The sequence below is a fragment of the Rhinolophus hipposideros genome (assembly GCF_964194185.1).
Source record: "Rhinolophus hipposideros genome assembly, chromosome: 2".
Taxonomy (NCBI): Eukaryota; Metazoa; Chordata; class Mammalia; order Chiroptera; family Rhinolophidae; genus Rhinolophus; species Rhinolophus hipposideros.
Window position 1 is genome coordinate 81,995,416 of NC_138048.1, and position 27,255 is coordinate 82,022,670.

The 27,255-nt window shown below is 41.3% G+C and overlaps 2 protein-coding genes across 17 annotated transcripts in view; one reads left to right on the forward strand and one right to left on the reverse strand.

The window, feature by feature from the left end:
* MFSD1 (major facilitator superfamily domain containing 1) overlaps positions 1 to 27,255 on the reverse strand; it is a gene marked incomplete at its 3' end in the record, with an annotated part of 121,051 nt that overhangs the window by 1,458 nt on the left and 92,338 nt on the right. For 7 of the 16 annotated variants that reach the window (XM_081065612.1, XM_081065609.1, XM_081065614.1 and 4 more), the window contains 4 exons: positions 26,773 to 26,870; positions 26,072 to 26,184; positions 24,570 to 24,617; positions 23,642 to 23,699 (listed from right to left, as the gene is read on the reverse strand). In XM_081065612.1, the coding sequence (XP_080921738.1) occupies positions 23,642 to 23,699; positions 24,570 to 24,617; positions 26,072 to 26,184; positions 26,773 to 26,870 (317 nt within the window). Of the gene's footprint in view, positions 1 to 20,072; positions 22,384 to 23,637; positions 23,700 to 24,569; positions 24,618 to 26,071; positions 26,185 to 26,772; positions 26,871 to 27,255 lie in introns of those variants that run through there. The other 9 variants (XM_081065600.1, XM_081065601.1, XM_081065607.1 and 6 more) reach the window with 3 other exon arrangements.
* LOC308506343 (P2Y purinoceptor 3-like) lies at positions 6,473 to 11,179 on the forward strand (the record flags this gene model as incomplete). The annotated part of the gene is made up of 2 exons (XM_081069709.1): positions 6,473 to 6,614; positions 10,047 to 11,179. The coding sequence occupies 2 exons, from the start codon at positions 6,473 to 6,475 to the stop codon at positions 11,177 to 11,179; spliced, it is 1,275 nt and encodes a 424-aa protein (XP_080925835.1).

The window sequence follows — 27,255 nt, forward strand, 5'->3', positions numbered from 1 at the left end:
TGTACAAAATAAAGCAATAGTTAGATATTTCACCCCTCACAAAGTGATAACCCCCTCCCCCAATCTATTGCCCCTCTGACATCGTATGTATCTATTACGATTCCAGTGACTCCTTTCCCTAAGCTACGCTCCATATCTCGTGACTTTATATATATTAAATTATAGCCAACATACACTATTATTCAGCTTCAGCTTCAGGTGTACAGTGCAGGGGTCAAGCATCTACACCATCCATGAAGTGTTCTCCCTAACGAGACATGTGCCCATCTGACACCCTACAACATATTTAAAACAGTATTGATTATATTCCCTGAACTGTCTTTCATATCCCTGTGGCAATATTTGTAATTACCAATTTATGCTGTCTAATCCCTTCCCCTTCTTCCTCATCCCCACCCCCCTCCCTTCTAGCAACCATCAGTTTTTCCTCTATATCTCTCACAGGACTTTTGATCTTCTAAGGCAAAGATGTTTGCTGATTAGCACTCATTCTTGGCAGCGTCTTTTCTGGAATGTTGACTATGTACTGCTTTTCACTTCACACCACAGGCTAGTCCAATTGCAAACTGAACATTGCCCATGAAGCAAAACACATGCCCAAAAGGTCAGCAGCTGCTAAAATGCATCCCTCTTATTTAGCTCAATCAGGAGCAGGACAGGAGAGGTTAATTTTTCAACAGGATAACATACCGTATATATCAGCACTAACAATGAGGTTTTATTTCCCTGAGTCAGCTTTAAAAATAATGTTGACTTTTATGGTCGATACATTATAGATCACTATATTTATGTCAGAACATATTGGCATGAAAATAAATCAATGAAAATATTAATATATGAGCCTTGTGTTTAAATGAAACCCCTTGCAATTCCACACCTTCCCCTCGTATTTCACTGTAGCGCTTTCTGAGACCTCACTTCTGACATGTTTGACTGAACATGACATCAAGGCCTGTTTTCATTCTCTATAACTACTGTTTTTAATCTGTCTTGCATGTAATGAGGTTCAAAAATATCCACTTGGTTCTTTTGCCATAAACACACATAACTGCATTCCATCATTAATAGAACTGTCAATTCAAATTTATGGTTTATACATGAACAAAATATCTCAGAGTCAAAGCTCCAACTGGTGTACTATTAATAAATGAAACTCTTTGTTGGAGACCAGCTTCAAATATTACATTTGCTACCCACAATTATTTTAGAGTCATGATAAGTTTCTATTATAAGTATGTGTTTTAGAAAGCAAGTTCATAATTTAGACATTAAAGAAAAATGAGTTTCGATGAAAAAGAAAATTCATTTTCTTAAGTGTGTCTTCTCTTTCTAATGTTCTTCTGTACTCATAGGATACACCAAGCGCCAGCTGATCACAGCCCGCTCCTGATGAGAACGGTCTTTCTCAAAGCTCCTGCAGAAAGAGCAACTCTAAATGTTCACCCATTGAGTGTGGTCCTGCTCCTAACTCTGTGATCCCATCACAGCAGTCCCAGGCCATAAGGAAGGGGCCACCCAGGCAGCCAATATGTGTACACACCAGCAGCATGTGTCATTCCTAACAAAACAAGAATAACGGTGACTACCTGAGTCAATTAGAGTCTCTTGGGAAAATTTCTGTAACTGCCGAGTTAGCCATCTGCAACTGCAGTGGAAGCCAAAGGGTGCCCAAAAGGAAAGCTGCGTCAGGAGATGCAAGGAAGAAGCAGAAACTTTAACAGAGAAGCAAGGAAACAGAGAAATAAAAGACAGTGGCTGAAGGCATTGGTTGAAAGCAGCAGAAAAAAGAGTCACTTGGGTTAGTCCTTAACCCCCCACCCTTACTCCCATATTTAACTCATTACCAAGTCACAGTCATTTACTTCCCACATATCCACTGACTCCACCCATTTCTCCGTTGCCATCCTCAGCACTCAGGTCAAAGCTACCTGGTCTGGTCCCTCCCAGACCAGAGCAAATACCTCCTAATTTGTCAGTACTCCCTGCTTGCCACTCGCCAAACAGCATCTAATCCAATCACATTTCTGTTTCTTACAGAGAGAGAGAAAGAGAGAAACAATTAAACCCTTTCGTAGGACAAAATCAATTAGATTTAAATGGGAAAGGCTTTCATATAGTAATATGAAAAAATAACTTTGTGACCTCAAGGTAGAAAAAGATTCTTAAACCAGATACAAAAGCACAAACCATAAAAGGGAAATTGATCGTTTGACTATGTTAAAATTAAGAACTTCCATTCCTTAAAAATAAGTTACATATGCTGAAAAGCTTCTGCACAGCAAAAGAAACTATTGACAAAATAGAGGCAACCAACTGAATGGGAGAAGATTTTCGCAAACAGTTCCTCTGATAAGGGGCTAATATCCAAAATATACAAGGAACTCATGAAACTCAACAACAAAAAAACAAACAACCCAATTGAAAAATGGACAGAGGACCTGAGGAGACATTTCTCCAAAGAGGATATACAAATGGCAAATAGACATATGAAAAAATGCTCAACATCGCTAATCATCAGAGAAATGCAAATGAAAACCACAATGAGATATCACCTCACCCCAGTCAGAATGGCTTTCATCAACAAAACAAATAGTAACAAGTGTTGGAGAGGCTGTGGAGAAAAAGGAACTCTCATACACTGTTGGTGGGAATGCAGACTGGTGCAGCCGCTATGGAAGGCAGTGTGGAGGTTCCTCAAGAAATTACGAATAGAATTACCATATGACCCAGCAATCGCTCTCCTGGGTATCTACCCCAAAAATATAAAAGCGTTTCTCTATAGAGACACGTGTACTCCAATGTTCATTGCAGCTTTGTTTACGGTGGCCAAGACATGGAAACAACCAAAATGTCCTTCGATAGATGAATGGATAAAGAAGTTGTGGTACATATACACAATGGAATACTATTCGGCGTTAAGGAAAGATGATATAGGAGCATTTGTGACAACATGGATGGATCTGGAGAGTATAATGCTAAGTGAAATAAGTCAGACAGAAAAAGCAGAGAACCCTATGATTTCACTGATATGTGGTATATAAACCAAAAAGAACAAGACAAACAAATGAGAAACAAAAACTCATAGACACAGACAATAATTTAGTGGTTACCAGAGGGTAAGGGGGTGGGGGGGGTGGGTGATGAGGGTAAAGGGGATCAAATATATGGTGATGGAAGGAGAACTGACTCTGGGTGGTGAACACACAATGGGATTTATAGACGATGTAATACAGAATTGTACACCTGAAATCTATGTAAATTTACTAACAATTGTCACCCCAATAAATTTAATAATAAAAAATAAATAAATAAATAAGTTACATATGTCATTAAGCCAGGGACAGCCACAGCGTAGGAAAAATTATTTGTAACATAACTGAAAAGACGTTCATCCAAAATATGTAAAAAAAAAAAAAAAAAGAAAAGAAAAAGAAAAAGAAACTCCTAAAAATCAATAACAAAAAGACAAATAACTCGATTTAAAAAAAAAGAGCAAGAAGAAACTAGAAGAATCACTTCACACAAAAGTATTAGGGTCCAGATACAGCAGGAGCCCCTCATCTCCCATGCAGAAGCAACACAGAAGTTGGGGGGAACACCTCAGAGGACAAAAGAAAAATGCGGTTCTGTGAGAAAAATGCATTCTTTTCAGTGTGTCTCCTCTTTCTGATGCTCTCCTGTACTCACAGGCTATCCATGAGCCCAACGGTGTGGCCTGGCCAGGGCCAGACAGGAGCTGGTGGACAAATGCCTCCTTCTTTTTGGTTCTGAAAGGACTTTCCTGAGACATGTTGATTCAGGTTCTCAAAGGACAATCCCTTGGGATTGAACACTCAGTTGCCTTTTGCGGGACAGTTCAGTACCACACCTCCAAGTCTTAAATCAGTCCCTTGTCATTCACCTCACTGCCCTTGTCTCTCACTCCTGCTCCCTGGGAGTGCACTCCCAAATAAACAGTAACTCAGGGAGCCTCAGCTCTGCTTTCTGGGGGCCTGAGGCTAGGACAATGGACAACATCATCGTCTCTCCTCTTCACAGTGCTGAGAGTCCAGAGACATTGTGGATTCTTCCCACCACCACCACCACCACCACCACCACCCTAGCAACCCCCTAGCAACCCCCTAGCAACAGGAAAGGCTGCATGGTGGACAGCACATCCATCAGTGGGTTACTACTGTAAAAGGCATTTTAGAGGCAGGCTGTGATGGGAAGTTGCTGCCTGCGGGTAAGAGTGGATGGAAGGAGGGTCCCGGGGTGCAAGCCCTCTACTCTGAAAATGCCTCGGGCAACTTCCCACCAGGCCTAGAGCCCCAGGCGCTGCTACTGATCTCCTATCTTGCCCCGAATCAAACCCGCTTTCTACATTGCTTCGCACAGCACAGCACGCAGAGAAAGACTCAGTCAGGATGCATTTAAAGGTCTTTGATGCTAAATGAAAAGAAAAAGAAAAAGTGTAATAAAGTTCTCTTTCCGGGGTTTTGAGCCCAGAGGCAACGACGGACTTCTACAACCACAGCACGATAGTCTGGTTACGTGACTGCGTCACTAATTGGTGTTAATAATTCTGATTTCAAAGTCAGTTTGGTGAGCTCACCCATTTATACAGATGGAGTAAAAGATTATTTTTTTAGCGATGATTTTTTCAGACAGAGCAACATCAGTGGCAGAGCAGCCACCTTCTCTGTTGTGACACTATAATGTCAGAGCAATGTTTCCCAATCACTCTCCGTGTTTACACTAATTTGAAGCTGCCAATTATGTCAGATCCTTGTCAACAGAAAACAAAAATGTGCAAGCTGTTATTTAAATTAATTATTGAAATTAAGTACTCACTGTCTCTAGACAGTCTTCTAAAGTATTTAAAGGGTCCAATTTGCTTTCCTTGTGGAAAAAAATAAAAAAAAATAAAAGCCCTTGGATGCCTACGTTTTGGGACAATTCAAACATGGAAGAGGGATCCAGGTACACAGCAGGCACAAGCCTACACTGTAAAAATAGAACAAATTCATTAAAAAGCTAATGTCAGTGCCTTTTAGCTTAAGACTCAAGGTATAGTTTAAAACCGGGTAGAGGGTTGCTATGTAGGTCTCATTCTTCACAGTTTTGTTTTGGTTTTTATTCCATTTATCCTGTTACCTCTCTCTTCACCATTCTCTCCAGATCACACTTTTTGATCTTGGGTTCTGTCATTTATAGCAAAGGCTGCTTATGATTTCAGGGGTCACCTGCTCTTTTATTTCCATGTCTTCTTTCTTTGTGGTATGATTAGGGAGGAGCTAGTAGGTAGGTAAGAAAAAATTCCCTGGAAATCTGGGAATTTGCTGAGTCTCTGCTTTACAAAAGAAGTCCAGGCTTTTTCCCACATCGTCTCAGACAGGACTTCCACAGAACCTCTCTGAACCTTGGTTTGCTCAGCTGTAAAATGGGGGAATGCCTGCCATGCTTATTGCACAAAATCTTTTTTAAAATCAATCACAGTAACAGGCTGTTGTCGGCTCACTGTAATGCCATTTCACTATATGAACTGAGCTGTTAACAGTAGACAAAAGACCAATAGGACATGGTTTGGTCAGTGGAATTTTCTCTACGTTCTCAATGAATTACATCTCATCCATAGCTGCTATTCCCGAACCTGAGCCCAACCCCAATTCCTGCTTCCACTTGTGGGAGAAAATGGCAACCAGTCTGTCGGTCTTCATCGCCACCCAGTGGTCTATTCATGAAACAACACCAAGTTACCTAGTGGACTTGAAAGATTTAGGAAAGGTAATTCAAAGTAAAGCAAAGACAATTTTAATTCACCACCTACTTAAATGTACCTGAGAGTCCCATTAAAAAAATGTTGAAAAATCAAATAATTAAGTTGTGATATGTTTAATAAATCCCTAATTCATCTTTGTAAATTAAATGTACATATTAATCAACAGTTTTTCAGAATAATTTCTAAAAACAAGTTTTACTGTCTGAAGGCATTTATGAGACTCCATTAAATAGTTTAATTGCTTAAGAAAGGTTTCCAGATACAGGTAAAATATTTAACATTAAAATTAATTTATAGATTTAAACACATTGACAATACAATAGTGGCATTTTAAACTGAAAATGACTGATGCCTACTCCTCTGGCCCAAAGTTTTTCTTAAAGGGGATCCTATTTTCCTATTCAACAATCAGTCCTCTACAACTCGAAGGCAGTAACATTTTGTTGTTACTCGAGTTAATAACTTTCCCCTTTTCTGAACTCTGAAAACACGTATCATAAATACCTGTTAAAGGCGAGAGAACAGATCTTTCATCTTACCTGTCTCATTTCTCTGAGTAGTGAAAACTACCAGCGGTGCCAAAAAATGTGTACACGTGACTTGTATTCATCTTTTGTTACCAGTATATACTGAGTACAATTTTAACAGTATTTTCCTTTCTTAAAATGTGTATACATTTTGGGGGCACCCTCTGTATTTCAGAGCGTTAAGATGACGAAGACCTCCCTGTGCCTTTGGAAGATGTCCGCCTTGGTACTCAGAGACCACTGCTGCTCCCAGAATGACTTGCAGAGGATCAGAAACAGGTCCAGGCTCTTAAGAGACCCACAGCAGGAAGAGCACTGGGATCAAGGTCAGAGGCCCTGGGGCCCATTTAAACCACACATTTGGGATTCTCGCTTCATTCATTCTTTTGTGAAAGCCTAGCTCCCCCACTGAGCCCATTTAAAGGAAACAGATTCTAACTCTAAATTATGTCTGCCTTTTTTTAAGCTCTTGAAGAAATGGTGACAGAGGGAATCCTGCATTATGCGATACACACTCACTTTCTAGGAGTGTAGACATCTCTTCTCCTTAGGCCCATTCATCATGCCAACTGTCCCTCAAATCTCTTCTCTCTAAGCCCCCAACCACCCTCTCTTCCACTCCAGGTCTTTTCCTTTATTCTATGAATAGCTACATAGCCCTACAATTCTGCATCCCTGTTAATGGGGGGAACTAGGGCTCTAGGGAGGCAGGAGGAAAGTCAGGGGATGACAGAGGCTACAGAAGAAAGGCTTCGAAGAAAATGAGGTGGTCAGCCTTGTCACAGCTTTGGGCAAGTGAATTAATCCTTTATGGCCTGAGTTTTCCTCCCTCTTCCTGTCTTCATAATAGTAGCCTCAGTGATGCATTAGTCTGAACATTGTGTAGTTTACCCGTATGCCTTGACAAAGGATGGTGATCCTCTCCCCTAAAAAGCTGCACCTCCAGACTCGCTAGGCCTGGAAGTGTGTGGAAGGTACCTTAGTCTTCTCGCGCTCTGTCACAAAATACCACAGATTGGGTGGCTTCAACAACAGAAATGTACTTCTCACAGTCCTAGAGACTGGAAAGTCCAAGATCAACAACTGCAGGGTTTAAGTTCCTGGTGAGAGCTCTTCCTGGTTTGCAGGCCACCTTCTTGCTGTGTCCTCACATGAGAGAGAGAGAGAGAGAGAGAGAACAAGCTCTGATTCTACTGGATTGGGGCCCCACTCTTATGCCCTCATTTAACCTTAATTACTTCCTTGCTCCAAGTGCAGTCACACTGGGTATTAGGGGTTCGACACCTGACTTTGCAGGGGATACAATCAGACCACAGCAGAAGGTAATAGCCAGGAAGAAAGTGACCTTGACCAGTTTTCAGGTAGCAAAGGACACTTGCCCTCCCATCTTCCTACACAACCCAAAGATCTCGGGTTTCCAGGGCACCATAGTGTCTAGGAGAAGAGGGAGAAGAAGGGGTAGGAAGAGAACTGAAATGTGTTAGGCCTGTGCCTCTCTCCTCGCTGATTCTCAGAGCAGCCTCACCCGAGACATCATCACTTTCTACAGCTGAGGAGACCGTGGGTGAGAGACAAGGTGACTTGATTCAGACTGTCCTAATTAGAGGCCGGGCGCTGGCAAAGCCAGCTTGGAGGGCTTCTTACCACACCACAGCACACCATGTGGAGGCAGACACCCACGGTGCCCCCTAGAGGAGAGGGGGTAGTGAGCCCTACAGGGGTGTCTTTTCTGACCCTCATCGGTGAAACAAGGTAATAACGCTTCATCCGCAAGGTTGTTCTGAGGATTAAATAAGATCGCAGTGTGACCGCACTTGTCACCTAAATGTCAAGCGCCTTGACCCAGCTAGCGCTGAACGCTGAGCCAGGCTGCTTCCCTCCTTGGCTTCTCTCTGAGAGCCCACACTGAGCTGGGAAGGCAGCTTCACTAGCAACAGCTAAGTATTTGCCAGCCTCCCACATGACAGATCACAGGGAACAAAATGAATGAAAACTGCATTCCTTTTACTCACCCAGTCAAAAAGCTTTGCTCTCCCAGTCGGGTGGATTTTGCAGCCAGCCGCCTAAGTGTCAGGCCCCTTGTCAGGATGCTGCACAGAGACCCTCAACCTCTGAACAGCAGTCCCGGGCTTCAAGCTTCACGTTTCAGCTTAGGTGCTGGCCTCACCACCCACCCAGTCTCAGCGACACCCTCCTGTCCCTCGTGTCTCTCCAGCGACTCTGGGGTCAGGTCTCCTCCCTCCCCTTTGACCACACTGCATGGCCTCTCTTGGGGTCCTGAGCGTCTCTCACCTGCAGGCTCTGCCACAGCCCCTTTACAGTCTGGCTGCTCCAGGCCCGATTCCCTGCTGCTGCTGGGCACCTTCCTGAAACACAGCCTTAGCCCAGGCCCCTTGTGGTGGCATCCTCGATGTTCGTCCCCTAGGCTGGTCCTTCTGCCGTCCCAGGACACCCTTAACCTCCAGCTCCTTGCGTACGCTGTCCTGCCAGATGCCCCTCACTTCTCTGTCTCGCAAGCTCTGATTTGTTCTTCTCCCACCAAGCAGCTCAAATGGTACTACTCTACTCTCTCAGGGGAGAACCAATGCACCCTGCTGGTTTTCACAGCATTTCGTTGACCATTTATCAGACTGTACTACAATTAGCTGTATCCTCTTCTTTCTTCCCCACCAGACTGTGAGATCCTGGAGAACAAGGGCTGTGTTTTACTCGTCTTTGTATTGCTAGTCATTGAGCCTGATTTAATAGGTGCTCAGTAAATGCGGATTGAGTGAACAAGGTCGGATTGAGTGAACAAGGTCATTTATTTGTTGTAAATAAAGCTCTGTATGTTATAGTCTACAGTCAACACTCAATTTATATGAAATCTCCTATCTTAAATTTTTCTCTTGCTCTGCATTGACTCATCTTTCTGAACATTAAGCCCTAGAAATAAACTTCTTTCCATCCCTGTAGATTCCATGCTGATTGGCTGACCGACCCACTGACTTCCCAGTGCGAAAAAAACCCTGCAAGCTCCACATACAGCTTCTTCAGCTCTGGGGATCTGCTAACTGGATCTGCTTTGTCAGCAGGGACAGGAATAAGGAAGAAGCTGCAGCTGGCTTCGTGGCTCAGGTTTGTTTTCTTGGCTGCTCGGGATGCTGAGATTGTTGATACGCAAAACAGCCTCAGCATTCAAATACACAGTTAATAAATCCTGAAAGAGACACAAATCAAAACCCTCCAGCAGAGCCTGTAGGCAAAACCTGTGCTTTGCCTAATCCTCCCTAAGCCCAAGGATCATTTTCTTTTCCACCATGGGGTTTGGAGTGAGGATGAGATTGTGAGCAGTATGACCCCCTGGGAAGGCAATAGCTTCTCAGGCTGGAGATTTCCTGGCTCTATGCAAAGGACTCTAGCCAGAGGAGGAGTCATAGCACTGGCGGCTGTGTGCGCCCTGTTTAAATGGCAGCAGCACCTACCTGCCACCATGTGTACTTGAGTTTCCTATCACAACCCAGTCTGGAGCAGAGAGCATACAAGTCAGGGTAGGGCCAGCTCTTTGGACCTGGTAAGTCTAGAAGCCCTCGTGTTGAAGACTGCTTTGCCCTCGGGTTTAATTCTTTTTGTCCTGGAGCTGGCCTCCCTCCAACATGGACTCTGGGAGAGAGTTGCACCATACATCCCATACAGAGTTGAGTGCCAGAGCAAGGCAGGGGCTAACACCCAGCTCCGCTGTCCCATCATGCTCTGCTGTCCGTTTTGTTTCTTCCCAGGGGAAGCTGAAGCAGGAGCAGCTGGGCTCCCAGAGGGAGCACCCCAAGGGATGGACACGCTGGACACTAATGCCTCAGAGGAACAAGGCCTCTGCCACTTCTCAGAGGACTACAAGCAAATCTACCTCTCTCTGACCTACAGTGTCATCTTTGTGGTAGGACTGCCCCTGAATGCCACTGTCTTGTGGCTTTCCTGGCACCAAACCAAGCGCTGGAGCTGTGCCACCATCTATCTGGTGAACCTGATGGTGGCCGACCTGCTTTATGTGCTGACGCTGCCCTTCCTCATCATCACCTACTCCATGGGTGACTGGTGGCCCTTCGGGGAACTACTGTGCAAGCTGGTGCGCTTCCTGTTCTACACTAACCTCTATGGCAGCGTCCTGCTGCTGACCTGCATCTCGGTGCATCGCTTCCTGAGCGTGTGCCACCCTTTGCGTTCCCTGCCCTACCGGACCCGCCGGCACGCGCTGCTGGGTGCAGCCACCACCTGGGCCCTGGTGGTCCTGCAGCTGCTGCCCACACTGGGCTTCTCCCACACGGACTACATCAACGGCCACATGGTCTGCTACGACACGACCGGCCCGAAGAATTTTGATCAGTATTTTGCCTACGGTATGGTTCTGACGTTGTCCGGCTTTGCCTTGCCCTTCATGGTGGTCCTGGTGTGCTACACGCTGATGGTCAGGAGCCTGACCAAGCCACAGGAGAGCCTCATGAAGACGGGCAACGCAGTCCGGGCCAAGTCCATCCGGACCATCCTGCTGGTGTGCAGCCTCTTCACCCTCTGCTTCGTGCCCTTCCACGTCACACGCTCCTTCTACCTCACACTCCGCTTCCTGACTTCCCAGGACTGCCAGCTTCTGTGGGTGGCCAGCTTGGCCTACAAGATATGGAGGCCGCTGGTGAGCATGAACAGCTGCTTCAACCCAGTCCTGTACTTCCTGTCAGTCGGGAACAACAGAGTCAGGCTCCTCCAAAAACTGAGGCATAACAAGGTGGGTGAGCACCCAGCTGGAGCCAAGGGCGAGAGGCCCACGGGTGGGCAGGTCTGGGTACTGTCAAGATGCAGTGTGGGCAAAACGAGCTCCAAGACATTGACAATGACTTGTTTGAACACCGTCGTGCGCTAGTGGTAGACAGACTCAAGATCTCCTAGGGGTGTCCTACGGGAAAGGAGTTTATATTGATGTTAAGAGACTTTAAAATAAGAATATGGAGAGCGCCACTGTGGGGACAAAACCCCAAAAAACAGTTTCCAGGCTCTCGGCCTCACATAGAAAGGTGCTGGCTCGGGTAGTAAATGGCCATCAACTGTGATCAGATGCCAGCAGCTGTGGCTAGTTGGCCGTCAGCTGTAACCCGTAAGCCATTGGCCACTAATATAACGGCTGTGGCTACGCTAGCAGAGGAGGAATGGGGGCTAGCAAGAAGATGGTGGCTGGCAAGCGCGGACTGCTGTTAGGCAGATTATGTAGATCCTGCTTCCTGTGTCTCCAGCCTAACCGCCAGCGAGAATATATTGGTTTGACTCCCCTATCTATGGCTCCGTGGGTGTTCCTTTTTGGCCTTACCGTGTCCTGCGTTCTTGGGCGGGGAGTGGGAGCTGAGACCCTGCAGGACAAATGGCGCAGTGAGCAGGGTCCCCTGCATGACAGCCACCAACACAAAGGAAAACTTTATTTTAATGAGAGATGACATGTATCTCTTGTCGTTCAGCTCTCAGCTCAAACATCACCTCCTCAGAAGCCACTCCAGCCCATCATAGCTAATGCTGCTCTCTCCCCATAACCCAGTCACTCACTGTTGTATTTCCCTATTGTCCTTCTATCACTGATTAGTACCTGGACTCATTAGTTTACTTATGATCTGTCTCTGCCCCCTACAATATAGGCCAGGGACCTATAAGACAGGGAACTCGTCTGTCTGACTGCTGTACCCCTAATGCCAGCTTCCACAGCAGGGCCAAGAACATAGTGAGTGCACAACACATAGGGGTTGAATAAATAAGTAAATAAATACATGGATGGATGAGTGAATGAAGCCCTTACTATGTAAGAGCACTTTACATGGAGTAACTCATTTAATCTTCACAACAGCCCTTGGAGGTAGGAGCTATTGTTAGCCCCATTTACAAATAAATGAGGGAACTGAAGCATGGAGCTTTAAGTAACTTGTCCAAGGTCACCCAGCTGGAGAATACCCAGGTCAATGTTGGATGGAAGCTTTGAACCCAGGAATTGGCCTTAGAAGCTGAAATACACACTCCTAAGACTGAAGCACCCGGCCCCATCCAAAGGCTGGGCAAGAGCCAGCCAAGTTGTCGTGGACAGCACCAGCTCTTCATTTTAGGTCAGCTCACTTGTTTACATAATTGTTATCTGCAGACCAGTGGGTATATACAGTATAAGTTCTTTCACTATCCTTCTTAACCAGTGTACTGGTTAAGGTTAGAAAAAGTTCTACATGATAAAGTGGAAGATAGAGGTTAAAGTGACTGCATGAACGAACCATGGTTTTTATTTGAACATGTTGTCTCAGTTTATGACAGAAAAGTTTTACCAGTCTTAAATTGTATGATGTTCATTCTCTACCAAAGGGGGGGGGGGAACTACATTTAGGATTCAAGGTAATCCAAAAAGACAATCTTAGGAAAACCTCTCACATTTAAACAATAATGACCTCCAAGAAGTTCTCAGATCTAAGCATACATTATTTAATAATTCATTATAATCTCTCTATGAAAAGGTGGATAAGGCTTTTTCATAAAAATGAAAGTGTAACCCCTCATTATTACCCTACTCTAATTTCAGGAAGTGTCTGCGTAAACCATGTATATGTATAAATTATAAAACTTTATTCTAAAAGTGCAGTTTATTGCTTTCAAGGGCATACAATAATTAGCGCTAGACTAAGTGTTGCCTAGCAGAATTCCTTAGGATACTTAGTTTAATGAACAGGCAAGGATGTTTTCTAATTAGCAGGTCAGCTCTTTCCATATAAGTAAATGCTTCTACACTAGCTGAGAGAGCTTAAAACTGATTGCTCTGTCAAACATTCTATCAGCTCTATTGCTTATTAATTCTTATCCCTGTCTTTGCATATATAACACACTGGGAAGATTCAGCCAAAGTTCATTATCTATCATCACCCCTTAGAAATTAATCAAGTTTAACATTACTGGTGAACTGGTGCACTAGGCTCCCCCCCAAAAGCTTAAAGCCATTCCACATCCCAATGCCCACCAGCCTGCCAACCCTGCAGGTGGGAAGAAAACCTAGAATCCTCAGGATGCATTACCTTTATTGAAAAAGCTTTATACACCTGCCAATGTTTTCCAGCCTTCGGTCTCTGTGAACCTATGCTTGTAATTACTTCTCTGGTCCACATAATGTTAATTTAGCTTCAGCAGTGTTTTCTGACCTTCTTAGCAGCAAAGAACCCATTTTTAACTTATTTCTGGATAGTTGGGATCAAAAAGTTTAACTTAGTTGACATTGTATCCTGGTTTTCAGGGACAGTTATTCAAGATACAAAAATCAAATCTGACTATCCCCTTGGAAAAAGGGACCCTCTGTTAAGGGGAGTTGGAAACCCACTGCCCAATGTAAGTCAAGGAAATATATTTGCCTCCCCCGTGGTTATCGAAAACCCACCCATAGAAGGGGACAAGGAGACCAGAAGAAACAAAAGTTCTTCCTGAATCTACCCGGGCAATGTCCACCACCCTGGTGAAAGCTGGGATCCCCAAATGTGTTATCCCTCCGGGCCCCAAGCATCACAGTATCTGCCTGGTTGTTTGGGCAGGTTAAAACAAAATTGAAGGTGGGTGAATATGATCATGTTCAAAATCCATGGCTGTGAATATAAGGGCTGTGGCCACCTACAAAAGCACACATGCCAGCCCTTAAGGAGATCACAGACCGTTAGAGAAACAAAAACATACATACAAACAACGTGTACTAATTAATAATTTCAGCAGCTACAGAAGAAATCATGTCAGCTGTTGATTAATCCAAATGAACAACACAGGCAGTAGGTATTAGAGAAGTTCCTTTTTGGGAGGGAGGGGAGAGGGAGTGAGAGCACTTTCAGCTGAGAGATCCATGAATTATGAGTCTGCTAAAGGCTAGGTGAAATTTCAATTACTAGAATTCCCCCAAGCAGTGGAGAAAATGGAAAATGCGTGTGAGAGCCAACGGTTGGTTCCCAAAGGAGAGCAGGTGGAGACCATGCTGGAAGGTTGGGCGCCCCAAAGCCAGGGAAAGAACAACAACTCAAGGCACAGGGAACCACCACAGGTATTTGAGTGGGACAGTGATATGATTAAAGCTGTGACTTAGAAACTTAATCTGTAGGCCCCCATGTTTGAATGAATTAGAAAAAAGAAACAAAATGGCACAGCAAACTTCTCAAGGTCTCTTCATTGGTTTCTCTTCCCTTCAAACACATCCTGCACCATACCTTCAGATTTTCTTTCCAACCGCATTTTTCATACATCATACCCTCCCCGATTTTGTTAGTTTCCTCCCTATATCATCATTTCTATACAATAAAGCTCAGATTTCTCACCCATCAGTCTAGTCCCAACTGAACTTTTCAACTCACAGGTCTCCTAGCCCACTATGTGGACTTCCACCCCTCACGTTTATCATGGGGCCACCATGGTAGTAACAACCCTCACCTCCCCCAAACACCAACTCTTCACCCCCCCCCCCAAAAAACCTTCTCCAAATGCCTAAGTAGTCATCTTCCCAGACCATGAGTTCTACTTCCCGCAGCTACCTCCGATCTCACTCTGCACTACTGACTCACCCACTGGGCTGATGACCTTGGAGTTGATGCAATGATTATCATTTCAGTCCGTTTTATCGCCCCCACTATTTGGTTTTTCAATCTATAGAACATGGCATCCTAACAACATTCTGAATATGACACTCAGTAAGCAATGGTGATGATGATAATGGAGGAAGAAGGTGGTGATCAACATTTAGAAGACCACTGCAGTGCTCCAAGTGTACAGATAATGGGCATGAGAAAACGTTTTAAAACATACTGGAAAGAATGAAGAGAAATAAAATGATTAGACATGAGTGGTAAAGGAAACAACAAAAATGACTGAGACTCCAAGCACAAGGAACCAAAAGAAAATTAGCACTCAGCACTTAGTAGGTGTTCAACAGTATTGGTGAAAAGGGAGGGAAAGGGAGGGGAGGGGAGGGGCTGTGTACTGTGGGGGAGATGTCAGATTCAGACAAGTCCAATGTGAGCTGCTAGTGAGATAAGTTGGAAATAAAGAATAGAGAATCAGAGACAGCTTTGGCACAAGCTGTGGGTTTAGTTATCTGTCCGAGCGAATATTCAAAGCTACAGACCTAAGTAACATCTCTGAGGGAGAAGAGAAAGAGCAGAGGAGATACAGGAATCATAAAAAATTCTGACAGGGAACATAGGGATAGAAGGTAGTGCTGGATCATCGAGCACTGGGAATGCAGAAGGAACAGTGTCAAGGGAGAAATCAAGGGTGTCACATGAAACAGAATAGTCAAAGAGAATGAACAGTTGTCTCTCAGCAAACAACTCAAAGGCCACCTCTTCTGAGAAGCCTTCCCTGATGACTCATCAGAAGGCCCTCTCCCTTTGACCCATCATCCACACCTCTTAAGGGACCTCTCCCCTTGTCCTCCCCAAGTATGAGCAGCAGTATTTCAGTCCTCTTAGCCCTCCTCCTCCAGCATCAAGCAGAGGCTGGAACATCTGGGTACTCACTAAATCTTTGTGGAATAAATGAATATACAGCAAACGATTCTCCTGTGTATGCTTTTCTGGAATTACTGCCTAAATCCAATTTATGAATGTGTGCCTATAAAACTAAATCACAAGTTGTCTGGGATTTATTTGTTCTAACACTCACCAACTCCAATTCAATGCAATTCCAGGACACAAAATACCTGCAAGCATTCTCATTTTTCAGCCCACATTTCAAAGACAACAAGGAAGGGAAATTTTTCACAAAGTCATGTGCAATTAAGCATAACCTCAGCTAATCAAGTTATGTATTCTCATTATCTTTTACTTTCTTGTAAACAGGCCAAATTTCTTCAGTATTTCAACTTCTCAACTTTTTGTTGAGGATTTTTTCTTTAATGTATCAAACAACTTCGAAGGTAATGGTCTGAAGAAGAATTCCATGATTAAGAGCAGAACGTATGTTCCTGCAGCAGGCTATAACTGGACATTTTTATAGTGGTTAAATCATGAACAAAAAGCGAAAAGTGCCATTCCAAAAAAATTAAAGAATCGCAGAGTCTGAGAAAGCTCCATCCCGCAAGTAGAAAACACATGAACAACGAGACCTTTATAAAGCATTAACCCAACAATCCAAGAAAGAGCCACTGAAGACTCCTTCTGTTCTTTTATAGCCTAGTTTCTTGCAAGGATAGGCTACACTTTTTATTGCATTTCTACCTCGAATTTATACTCCAAATCATTACAAGCAGCTGCTGCCCATCCCACTGAAATTGCTCTCAACAATGTACCAATGACTTGTTGTTACAAACTGAATGGACACGGTCAGAGCCTATCCTGCTTGAACTTTCAGGACATTTTCCACTGCTGCCCACTCCCTTCTTACACTTCCCCTTGCTTCCACAGAAAGCACCCTCTCTTGCTTCTCTTCACACCTTGTCCTGCTCCCTCCCTTAAGTGTGGGTGGGTGTGCCCTAGGATTCGGTCCTTGGCACTCTTCCTGGGCAATCTCACTGATTCCTGATGGCCCCACCTATGGCCCGGAAATCCTTTCACATTTCAAACCTATGCTTCTGTCCATACAACAGTCTCTCAGGCACTGCAAGCTCCATCCACAAAGGCAAAACTGAAATAATTTTCCTCCCTAACCTGCTCTTTCCGGTTAAATGGCACCACCATCCAACCAAGCCAGAAATCTAGGAGTCATCCTTAAATCAAGCTTCTCCCAACGCCTCACGTTGTCAGATCACATTGTCAGTTCGACCCCCCGAGTATTACTAGAATTTGTCCACTCATTTCCATCTTCACTGCCACTGCCTTAATTCAAACTTCCATCATCTCTCTTGGGCTTCACTGTTCCAACCTATTAATCATTCTCCTGACTCCAGATTTGTTCCCCTCAACCAATTCATTCCGTTCCTTCTGCTTCTAGGGTCCTCTTCTTAAATGTAAATCCTACCTTAATCCTCAACATAAAAATCGTCCAAATGCTCCCATCTGCCTTCAGGATTAAGACCAAAGTGTTGAACATGAAATGAAAGGCCCTCAGCAATCTGCCTTATATCAAAAGCTTAAAACCTCAACTCTCCAGGTGACTCCTTCACTCCACTGTAATTAACCAGCAGGCTCTCTCAGGATGAGCTCTGGGGCCTCTCGTCCACCCCACTCCCACCCCACTCCTTCTGTTAGGTGAATCACCCTATTTATCCTTTACAATGCAGCTCAAAGACATCTCCTCTGGGAATCTCAGGATTGCAGGTGTTCCGAACCCAATTAGCCATTGATCTATGATAATGCTTATCATACTGTCTCACAATCCCAGAGTCACTGGTTCTTCATGCGCTTCCCCCACTTGAGGAAGGCGGTCCACATTTTCCACATCTCCAAATCACCTCCTCTAATGAAGAGCCTTAGGTCCAATGATGCCAGAAACAAATGATGACACAGAAATGTGTGTATTTCTTATATCATCAAGCATAATTATAGCATTATGTTTGGTTTTCCCCACTACTGTTATTTTTCTGAACCGTAAGACGATGTCAAAGATATACCCCAATGTCAGAGATCTCTGTTAAAAGGTGAAATTTTGTAGTCTATGAAATAAACATATTAATAAGTAACATCATCATAAACCCTTTATGTACTTTGTTATCAGATTAGAAAAGCACTTCAAAAAGCCAAGTGCTAGAAAATAAACCAAAACTTTCTAACTCTTAAATGAAGGGAGCACATATATATGTTATCTTAAAACATTACTGTATTTCCCTTTGAAAATGTTCATTAAAGAACTCTTTGTTCTATATCCTGGTTGTGGTGGCCGGAATACAAATCTATTAGCTACTAAAATTCATAGAACTATAAAATAAGTCATGGAAAACATTTTAAAATGTTCATTATATATCTCTGATCTCTTAGGCTCATTCCCCCAGCTCTCCCATCCTCCAAGCCTGGAGGCCACCTCCACAGACTGCATTGGAACCCAAAGATGACATGTATTTCTCCTCTGACCTTCTCCATTTCATGAGCGATGCCTCTAATATCTGAGATGACCTGTCTCCAGGACCATCTCTTCACTACTTCATGTCCCAGCCCAGGCTTCCTTTCGTTAACACAAGGTCCTGTTTTTCTTCCAGCTGTTTCTCATCCCAGCTCTCCCAAGTCCACTGCTGCCAGCTCAAACCGTCTCTCTTCTCTCATCCTCTTCCTACCTGAATCCATTGACTGTTTTGCCATCTCCTGTCCAAAGTACCCTCTGAAATCAGGGCTCTTTTCGGGTTTGGGGGTTGAGTGGAGGGATTCACCTTTTGTCCTAACACTTATTTACATTTTCCACAGGGCAGACAGGGTGTGCTTTGAAAGGTTAAAACCTACCTGAACGTGCTAAGACATAGAACCCCCAAATAATCAGATTCTCCTTGGAAAATTGAATAAGCCTCAATATTTGGGGGAAGAGGGGACAGTGGGATAAGCCTTGCAAGGTTGAAAGTGTCACCAGCCCATACATTCAGCTGTTTGTGAACCCACTGTTATCCTAGAAATTTCTGAGCATGCTTCATTTACTTGCCAGAGTGCCCAAAAAAATCTGAACACAATCTCAGGAAGGCCCATATTTTTCAACCCATCAACTAATCCACTAAATGCAGGGAATGGATAGATATTTCTCTAGACAATGTATTAGGTCATCCATCAATGAATACACATCTAACATATGGTAATTAACCATATCTGTATGTTTCGTAAAGGATGAATGCGAGTGCTAAAAGGAACTTTAGTGATATTCCACTTTGCAATCAGGAAATGGAAGTCCAGAAAGCTACTACCTACCATGTTTCCCCAAAAATAAGACCTAACCGGACAATGAGACCTAGCCGGACAGTCAGCTCTAATGCATCTTTTGGAGCAAAAATTATTGTTAAGACCGGTCTTCTAGTAAAATAAGGCTGGGTCTTGTATTAATTTTTGCTCCAAAAGATGCATTAGAGCTGATGGTCTGATTAGGTCTTATTTTTGGGGAAACATGGTAGTAAACCTTAGTAGATAAGCACGGGAGGTGATTCTCTTCAAAAACACAAACTCCTACAAAGTCCACGCTAATCCCTAATGGATGGCTCATAGGCCCACTGATTTTCATTACACAATTGACTTGCAGTCAAACCTCTGGGGGGAAAGTCAGTTTAGGGAGTAGAGCAAGTTAGGCGGGGCAGCTGCCATGATGTGGGACTGATAAAGAGCCACCAAGAAGACACATCACTTCAGTACATGACCATACACACGACACCTGGGGGGAACAAGTGGTAAAAGTGTGGCTGCCTGGCCTGCTGCATGATGTCAAGGACTTTTCAGTTATTTCTTACAAAACATTAAAGTTTTCTCCCAACCTCCAGGCAGCAATTCCATGTTCAAGGCCTAAATTCAACAACCCCCAACCCCTACCCCCAGGGGGCACTCCAAGAACTGTCAAGGAAAGAAGCCGAGGTGTATGACGCTGAGGTGGAGGCGTTCCACAAACAGACAGCTTGCAAACAACTTGAAGCTGTTTTTTGCTACAACTGGGACCAAAAAATTGCATTATTTCATTTAACCCATATCCCATTCTCTACCGTCTCCCACAGTTCCCTTCACATGCACTTTTCTTCCTGTCAATGCAAATTCTAACGCCTGGCACTGTTTAACTCCCACCTACATCCCCAAAGTTCTTTGGAAAACACTACCTATTACCTCCCTCCCTTCTGAACACTAATACCACTTTCTTCAAACAGTAACACTCAAACTTGTAATGAATTTCATTCTTTATAGGGGGTTTTAAACTTTTATTACATAAGTATTTATTGTTGAAAAATTAGAACATATAAATAAGCCAAAAGAAAGTCATCACCCAGAGACATTTATGGACACATTCTTCAAACACGTTTGTTTTACAATAGCAGCACTCTGAATCTTCCACATAATAATGCCATCATTCCATGTCAGTATGCTCTCTAATGAAACCATTTAATGACTGCTTACTATTTCACTATATATATATATGATACGATGTGCTTAACAAATCCCCTATTCTGATAAACATAGGTGGTTTCCTATTTTAGGCTATTATAAGCAGTCTTGCAATGAAGATACCCCCTTAATATATATATACAAGTATGTGTGCCTGATGGGTCCCTTACAATAAATTATCAGAAATGGAACTTCTAAGTCAAAAGACATGCAGCCCACCACTATACCCCTTTTAGGTCTTTTTTTTCATATTACCAATTTATCCTTCAAAAAGTTATTCCAATTTACTTTCCTTTTTATTTAAGCATCATTCAAAAAATATTTTGTGCCTACTTTGTGCTGGTCACCACAGCAGAGTCACTATTAATATAACAGACACACTCCTTGCCCTCAAGGAGCTCACAATCTAAAGGAAGAGATGGAAACCCACGTCACAAATTCTTCATTACAAGCTGAGGTAAGCTAAGAAGGAAAAGTACAGGGTTTTTCAAGTCACAGGAATTTAAGAAGAACCTGATACAGCCTGAAGAGTTTCCACAGGAAAAACACTTCTGAGCTGGGGCTAAGGTTTCCTGACAGAAATTAGGTGAAACCAGGTTTTAGAGAATCCTGGAAAAAATATTCTAAGCAAAGAGAGCAGCATGGACAAAGCCCCCAAGAAAGGAAGAAACATGACCCATTTGAAAAATGGAACCAGCTCCCTGTGGCTGGGGCAGAGGAGTGCAAAGATGGAGGCAGGGGCCGGACCACACAAGCCCTCCGGCAGCAGCAGCTGTCACCTGCCTGCACTCTCCCCAACTGGTGAGGCCAATGGTCAATAACATGAGCTAGAACAGTCACACGGCAGCCAAAGCCTAAAGAACTAACAACTAAATAATGACACAATAAACTGTAAATCAGAAAAATGGATGTAAATAAATTTACCCTGAATAAGGAATGCACTTTCAATCTGTTCCATAACTTTTAAGCACACGTTATGTCATGTACTTTAAACAATGTAATCAGCTAAATTCTTTAGTTTAATAGTTGTTGTCTAAAATATCTGCATGCCTACAGAGAGAAAACACATGAAAAATTCCTTGACTTTAATATTCTAAAATCGAGTCAATTGAAAAGTGTTTAAGTCTGTTGGAGAAATTTCATATGCATTATTTTATTAAAGGTGAAAAACATAAATGTTTCATTAAGGACCTACTCTGGAGAAAAAGCTAATCCTACAATCTTTCGATGACTCTAATTAGGCAAATTTTCTTTATGCCAACACAGATTTTCTTATAAACTTCCATATAAATAAGAGTTAAAAATCAGTGTTTTAACACATTTTAAAAATCAAAACTTAGACGATATCAAGTATTCCTTTGAGTGTTTTTATTTATCCAGGTAGATAAGCAATTATCATAATGTAACAGACATTTTTTTTAGTATTTAACTATAAAAAAATCTGCAAAGAAAGTTTGTACCACAAAAGTATGTCCATAAGTGATTAAGGTGCTCAGTAACTGAGAGAGAAAGAAGCTCCAAAGGGTCCCTGCTCAGCAACCTCTCATAACTAAAGAGAGCAGAACACAAGCTGCTACTTGTGAAAATGAAGGGACTTCATAAAAATATCTCTCAAATATTCCCTATTATAATACAAAAGGGAATGCCTATTAAAACGCCAGTTTATTCTGTATAAAACACCCCTTCTACTCCCTTCAAAAGCTTTTTTCATTTTTTTGCTTTAAGGTAAAGAAAAGGCCACATCCCTAAGATCTTTGTGAAAATGATCTCAATACGAGATACAATGATTTCCATTATTTCCTGTCCTTACTGAAGTTCACCTGCTCGTTCCAGAGGAATCTCCTGAACTTCACTGTTGATTAGCCTATTCCAAAGCAGACTTCTTCAGCAACACACAAAAGACAGAGGATGAAACAGTCCTCACAAATATACTCTAAAATAGGAGTATTTGAAATATAAATATAACTTTCCAGACCATTATTTTTCCTAATGACTAAACTCTAAATTAAAAAAAAAAAAAATCAAAAAAAATGGAGGTTTTCAAACAATGATGTGTGCAGCCCATTCTCATGACACAGTCATTTAAACTTCTCATCTGCAAAACATAATGCAATAAATTATCAAAAAGTAGAGGAAAAAACACAAAGCTCCATCTTGTTTACAAAATGTAAACTGTAAGCATTACAAAACTCATAGTGCCAAGTATCAAAAGTTACACATTTTGCTGGATAATCTTTTATCTCCTCTTGATTGGAAAAGTCATACAGGATCAATATAGAAAATTTGAAAATATAGAAAAGCAAAGAAAAAAATAAACTCTTGTAACCCTACCACTGAACTGGAGTTGTTATATTGGGGTTTTTCTTTCAGTATTTTTTCCATTATACACAAGTAATAGGTTTAAGAAATACAAATGCCTGCATACTTTTTAAAAGTAAAATTAGGATATTGTATTTACATTTTTATCATTTACTCCCTTAACATACAGCATGTTACATATCTCTGACTTTAAAAATTCTTCTAAAAATCATTTAAACATATGTGGATGTTTCATAACGTATTTATTTTGTGACATTTATGCTGTTTCCAATTTTTTGAGATGATGAAGACTGTCATAAAAATATTTAAAACTCATAACACTTCAGATTATTTTCTTAAAAAGTAGAATTACTATATTAAAAGGAAATTTCTGATGGCCAAGAATCACCCCTTGAAAAGACACAGCCTTGTTCTACCAGATTTTAACCTATTCAAAATTCACAAAACTTACAGTTACATGGTATACAATTTAAAATAAATATTTTATATAAAAAAAGTTCAACGACAAAAATTACAAATAACAGGAAATAGAATCACTATTATGTTTTAGCATATACTCAGGGAAAAAAATTAATTTAACCTAAACCCCACACTATATACTTTAATATGTTCCAAATGAGTCAAGAGAACACAGAATAGCCATGCTAGTACTAGGAGAAGAAGAAAAATTATCTCAATTAGTTAAGGGAAAAAAAAGTATCAGAGAGAATGGAAGGGTGAGTCCAGGACAGGAATTTAAGACAAAGACCTTTCCTCCAATAAACTACAAATACTACAGATTTTTTCCTCTCTAAAAGCAATCTTACAGCCTAATTCTCCCCCACCCCTTCATTTTTAAACCGATGTCCACCTCTTTAAATTTTCTGACACAAACAGAATTTTGTTATAGTAGTTCCAGAGGTAATTGTCAGCCCTCCAAATTCAACAAAAAGATTAATTTCTTAAAAGTCCAGTCCCAATACCTTGAAATAAAATGCTAATGTTTAATAAGATTTTCAAAATAAAGACAACTTTTCTCTTTTTTCAATACTTACTCAGAATGGGAAACTTTCATTTCTTCCCTTTGTCTTGCAGAATAATTTAGGTTCCCACCTAAAACAAATAAGCACAGAATCTTTTCAATATAACTATTAAAAGTAAAATCCAAACATGCATGTGCACACACATACACACATTTGCATTGATATACCATAAAGTAACAGAAAAGGCTGTGGAAGAAAGAAATGGTTTCTCTCCTGGAACCGTCTTAACGGAAAAAAATGTTTTTTAAAAATCCTTATATGATACAAATAATTACTGCTAATTTTAGCATTTTTTTAAGTGTGGATTTATGTATCGCTTCGCGTTTTGTTAACGGAGACACTGTATTAATATTCAGTAATAGTGAAAATTAAGAGAAATGAAAGAAAATGACCTAAATGATTTAAACAGCATGTGTATATATTCTTCTAAATACATAATAACCTTTAAGGGCAAGCCAGTTAACTGACAAGGGTAACATCAACATCTTAAGAACAACAACAAAAAAGAACAAATGTACATAGTATATATTAGCAAAAGAAAAAAATCTGCAATTTTTCATTCTGTATCGAATGCTTTCAACCTTAAAATGTGAATTTCAGCTGTAAATTTATTTACTTATTTTTTTAATATAAGACAATAACACAGGAAAGGCTTTATTTTTAAAAATGTTTATTTATACTAATATAAAGAGAACATCTAAGATTTTATATTACAAAACTCATATTGCATTGGCCAGAGCATAACAATAATTTTAAGAAATGTGCAGGCCCAGAATCCATAACTATATGTTACATAATGAAATGTTTCCATCACTATATATGAACAGAAGGTTGTAATCACATGAACTAAAGCACTGCCCTCTAAAGAGGCATGGAGACAATCCAGTTATCCCACAAGATGATCCATCACAGTTTAAGAAATACCTGAACTTTTACTTACCTTGGGCACGATTCACCAAATAGAGGAAGACCACAGCTAAAAGTGACACTGGAAGTGAAAAAACACAGGACCCTTAAAAAAACACGTACTCCTTCCCAATGTTTCCTACGTAATCATAACTAGTACTCAAAATAAGTTAAACATCATTTTCTCCATAGGCTACCTGAGCCCAGGGATGGCGAGGCCAGAAACGGAGAAGCTGAGATACCCACAGGAGAGAGGACCAACCCACCCACGGTCATCCTTGCTACTCTTTCCTCTCTCTTTGTAAGTGCTGGTCCTTCCCAGCACTTCCCCAAAACTCTGCCAATCCCTACACTATTTATCTTTTTACAGAAGGTAAACAGAATTGATCCTTCAGAGGTTTTAGGTGTGAAAACACCACGCCCATTTAACAAAATCTGAACGTTGTCATTAGATGCCCAGAGCCGGTAAAAACCTCAGAAAATCAGGTGCTTCACTTTTTACCTTGACAAGTGAGGCACACTTACTTTACTTTAAATTAATATGGCAACAAAAACACTTTTAAATGGCACGGTGTTTGATTTGGGAACCAAGTATATATGGAACTTATGGCTTGAAGTTAAACCACATGTTGCAGCATCAGAAATAGACAAAAACATTTTCATGACCCAGTATTTTAAATTCTTATATGACCCACTTTTTAAAAACAAATAATGTGATTTTTTATAATTTGATGTGCTTATTTCTAAAATTATGAGACAATAAAATGTATTCAGGCTATTCATAAGCAATTATCTACAAGTACAATCATACTTCAACTATAGGTAGTCACTATGAAATAAAAGGAAAATAAAGTCTGACAATATCACTGGGGTTTGCCATTTTAGATACATATTATCAAAGTATAAAAGGCATCTTAATAAGTTATATGAGAATTTTTTTCAGATGAACACAATTTATGTATATGGTGAAGACTATCAATGGAAAAATGCTGATTCTTATAGTTTTCAACAGTTTCCTAATGCTTCCTATTTTTAATCAACAAATCATTACAGGTAAAAATTAAGTAACAGGACTAACAAAAGAAATTTCAAACTGCCTAATGAAATTAGCCATGAGCACTCACACCCACGTCACACCAGCAGTGTCCACACATTCACAACCACAGACACACTCAGGACTCTTGAAATGCTTCCACTTTAAAGGGGATAGTGTGTTTTAAAAAAAAAAAAAAAAAAAAACACCAAATATTTAAAACACAATATGAAGCAGATTCCACTCCTGCCTTTAAGGATAGGAATCTCCTGAAAAATGCAAGTGAATCTTCAGAGAACTAGAAAGTCACCAGCTGGGAAACTGACACACAGGCTAAGAACTAGGCAAACCTGAGAGATACAGCTTACAGATTTGGTTTAAAAAGGGGGAAACAGAACAATAACAAAAACCTGAAAATATAAAAATATTAAAAATATTAAATTTCTTTTAATATTCTACATATTAAAAGAAACTAAATAAATGTTGCCACATGGCACACTTACAAGAAACACAGGCAATGAAGAAAACTTCCAAAAACAAATAACCCCGAGTATCCAGTATCATGCCAGCAATGATGGAACTGATCGCCAACCCAAGGTTCTGAATGGACTGCATGCTGCAATTTAAGAAACGAAAAAACACATTTCAATCAAAAGTCTTCACACACAGTACAAATTTATTGCAAATATTAGTATCTGTAAACCACATACTATTTGTGCTAACATGTTTTCAACCAGGGATGACCCAATTAGATTTGTTTTTAATCCCATGACTGTTTCCTGTACTAGACTTCATGCTCAAATGTAAGGGAGCTTGCCTTAGTAAGTGAAGTACAAACTCAAAACCTTCCTGATGAAAGAAAGAAAGGGTTCAGTGAATACCAACCCCTTCTGCCTTTTGGACCAGAGACCAGAACTCAACTGCTCACTGAGAAGCCCTTACATACATGGGCCATGGGATGATAAGGTTAGCAATTACCTCTTATGGGTTAGCTTAACTCTAGCTCTCCTGCTGGAGGCTTGGAGCATTTTTTGTTGCCACAATAACATCATAAATACATAAACTGACTTCTCTAGTTATTTCCAGGTTCAGAGCTGTCCCAGAAGCCTAAAGATGACTAGATCAGGAGACCTGGGGTTTCGTATGATAATTAAATTGATCCAGTTGAGAGGGACATTATATGATCCATGGTGCAAGTACTTACAAGCCATATGCAGTTCCCAGTTGATGTTCAGGAACTACAAATGCCACCATCGGCCACAATGCACAGGCAAGCAACGAATAGGAGAGTCCCAGGAGACACTACAGAAAGCAATAAGGAAAAGGGAAAAAGTCTTATATTAACCAAAAGGTGACTTTCCTTTGATGCAGATTAGCAAGAGTGCTGTAAATAGCTAATACACGTATATGAACAGCCATGCACGTTTTATGGTGATCGGACTAAAACTCATATTCAATAAAACGAGTCCTGGTCCTCTCTAACAATATCCTTCACACTGTCTTAACCATTTTCTACTTTATACACCTATAACTGGCTAGGCACAGGGTGCAGTTAAGAACCAAGCAGGAAAACAAAGCTAATTTGCAAAGTCATTGCCAATGTTTTGAGTAAGCTAATTTTCCAACATTTATTAGGAATTACAAATTAAGCAACCAAGGCAATATCACACAGTCCATTATCTCACCT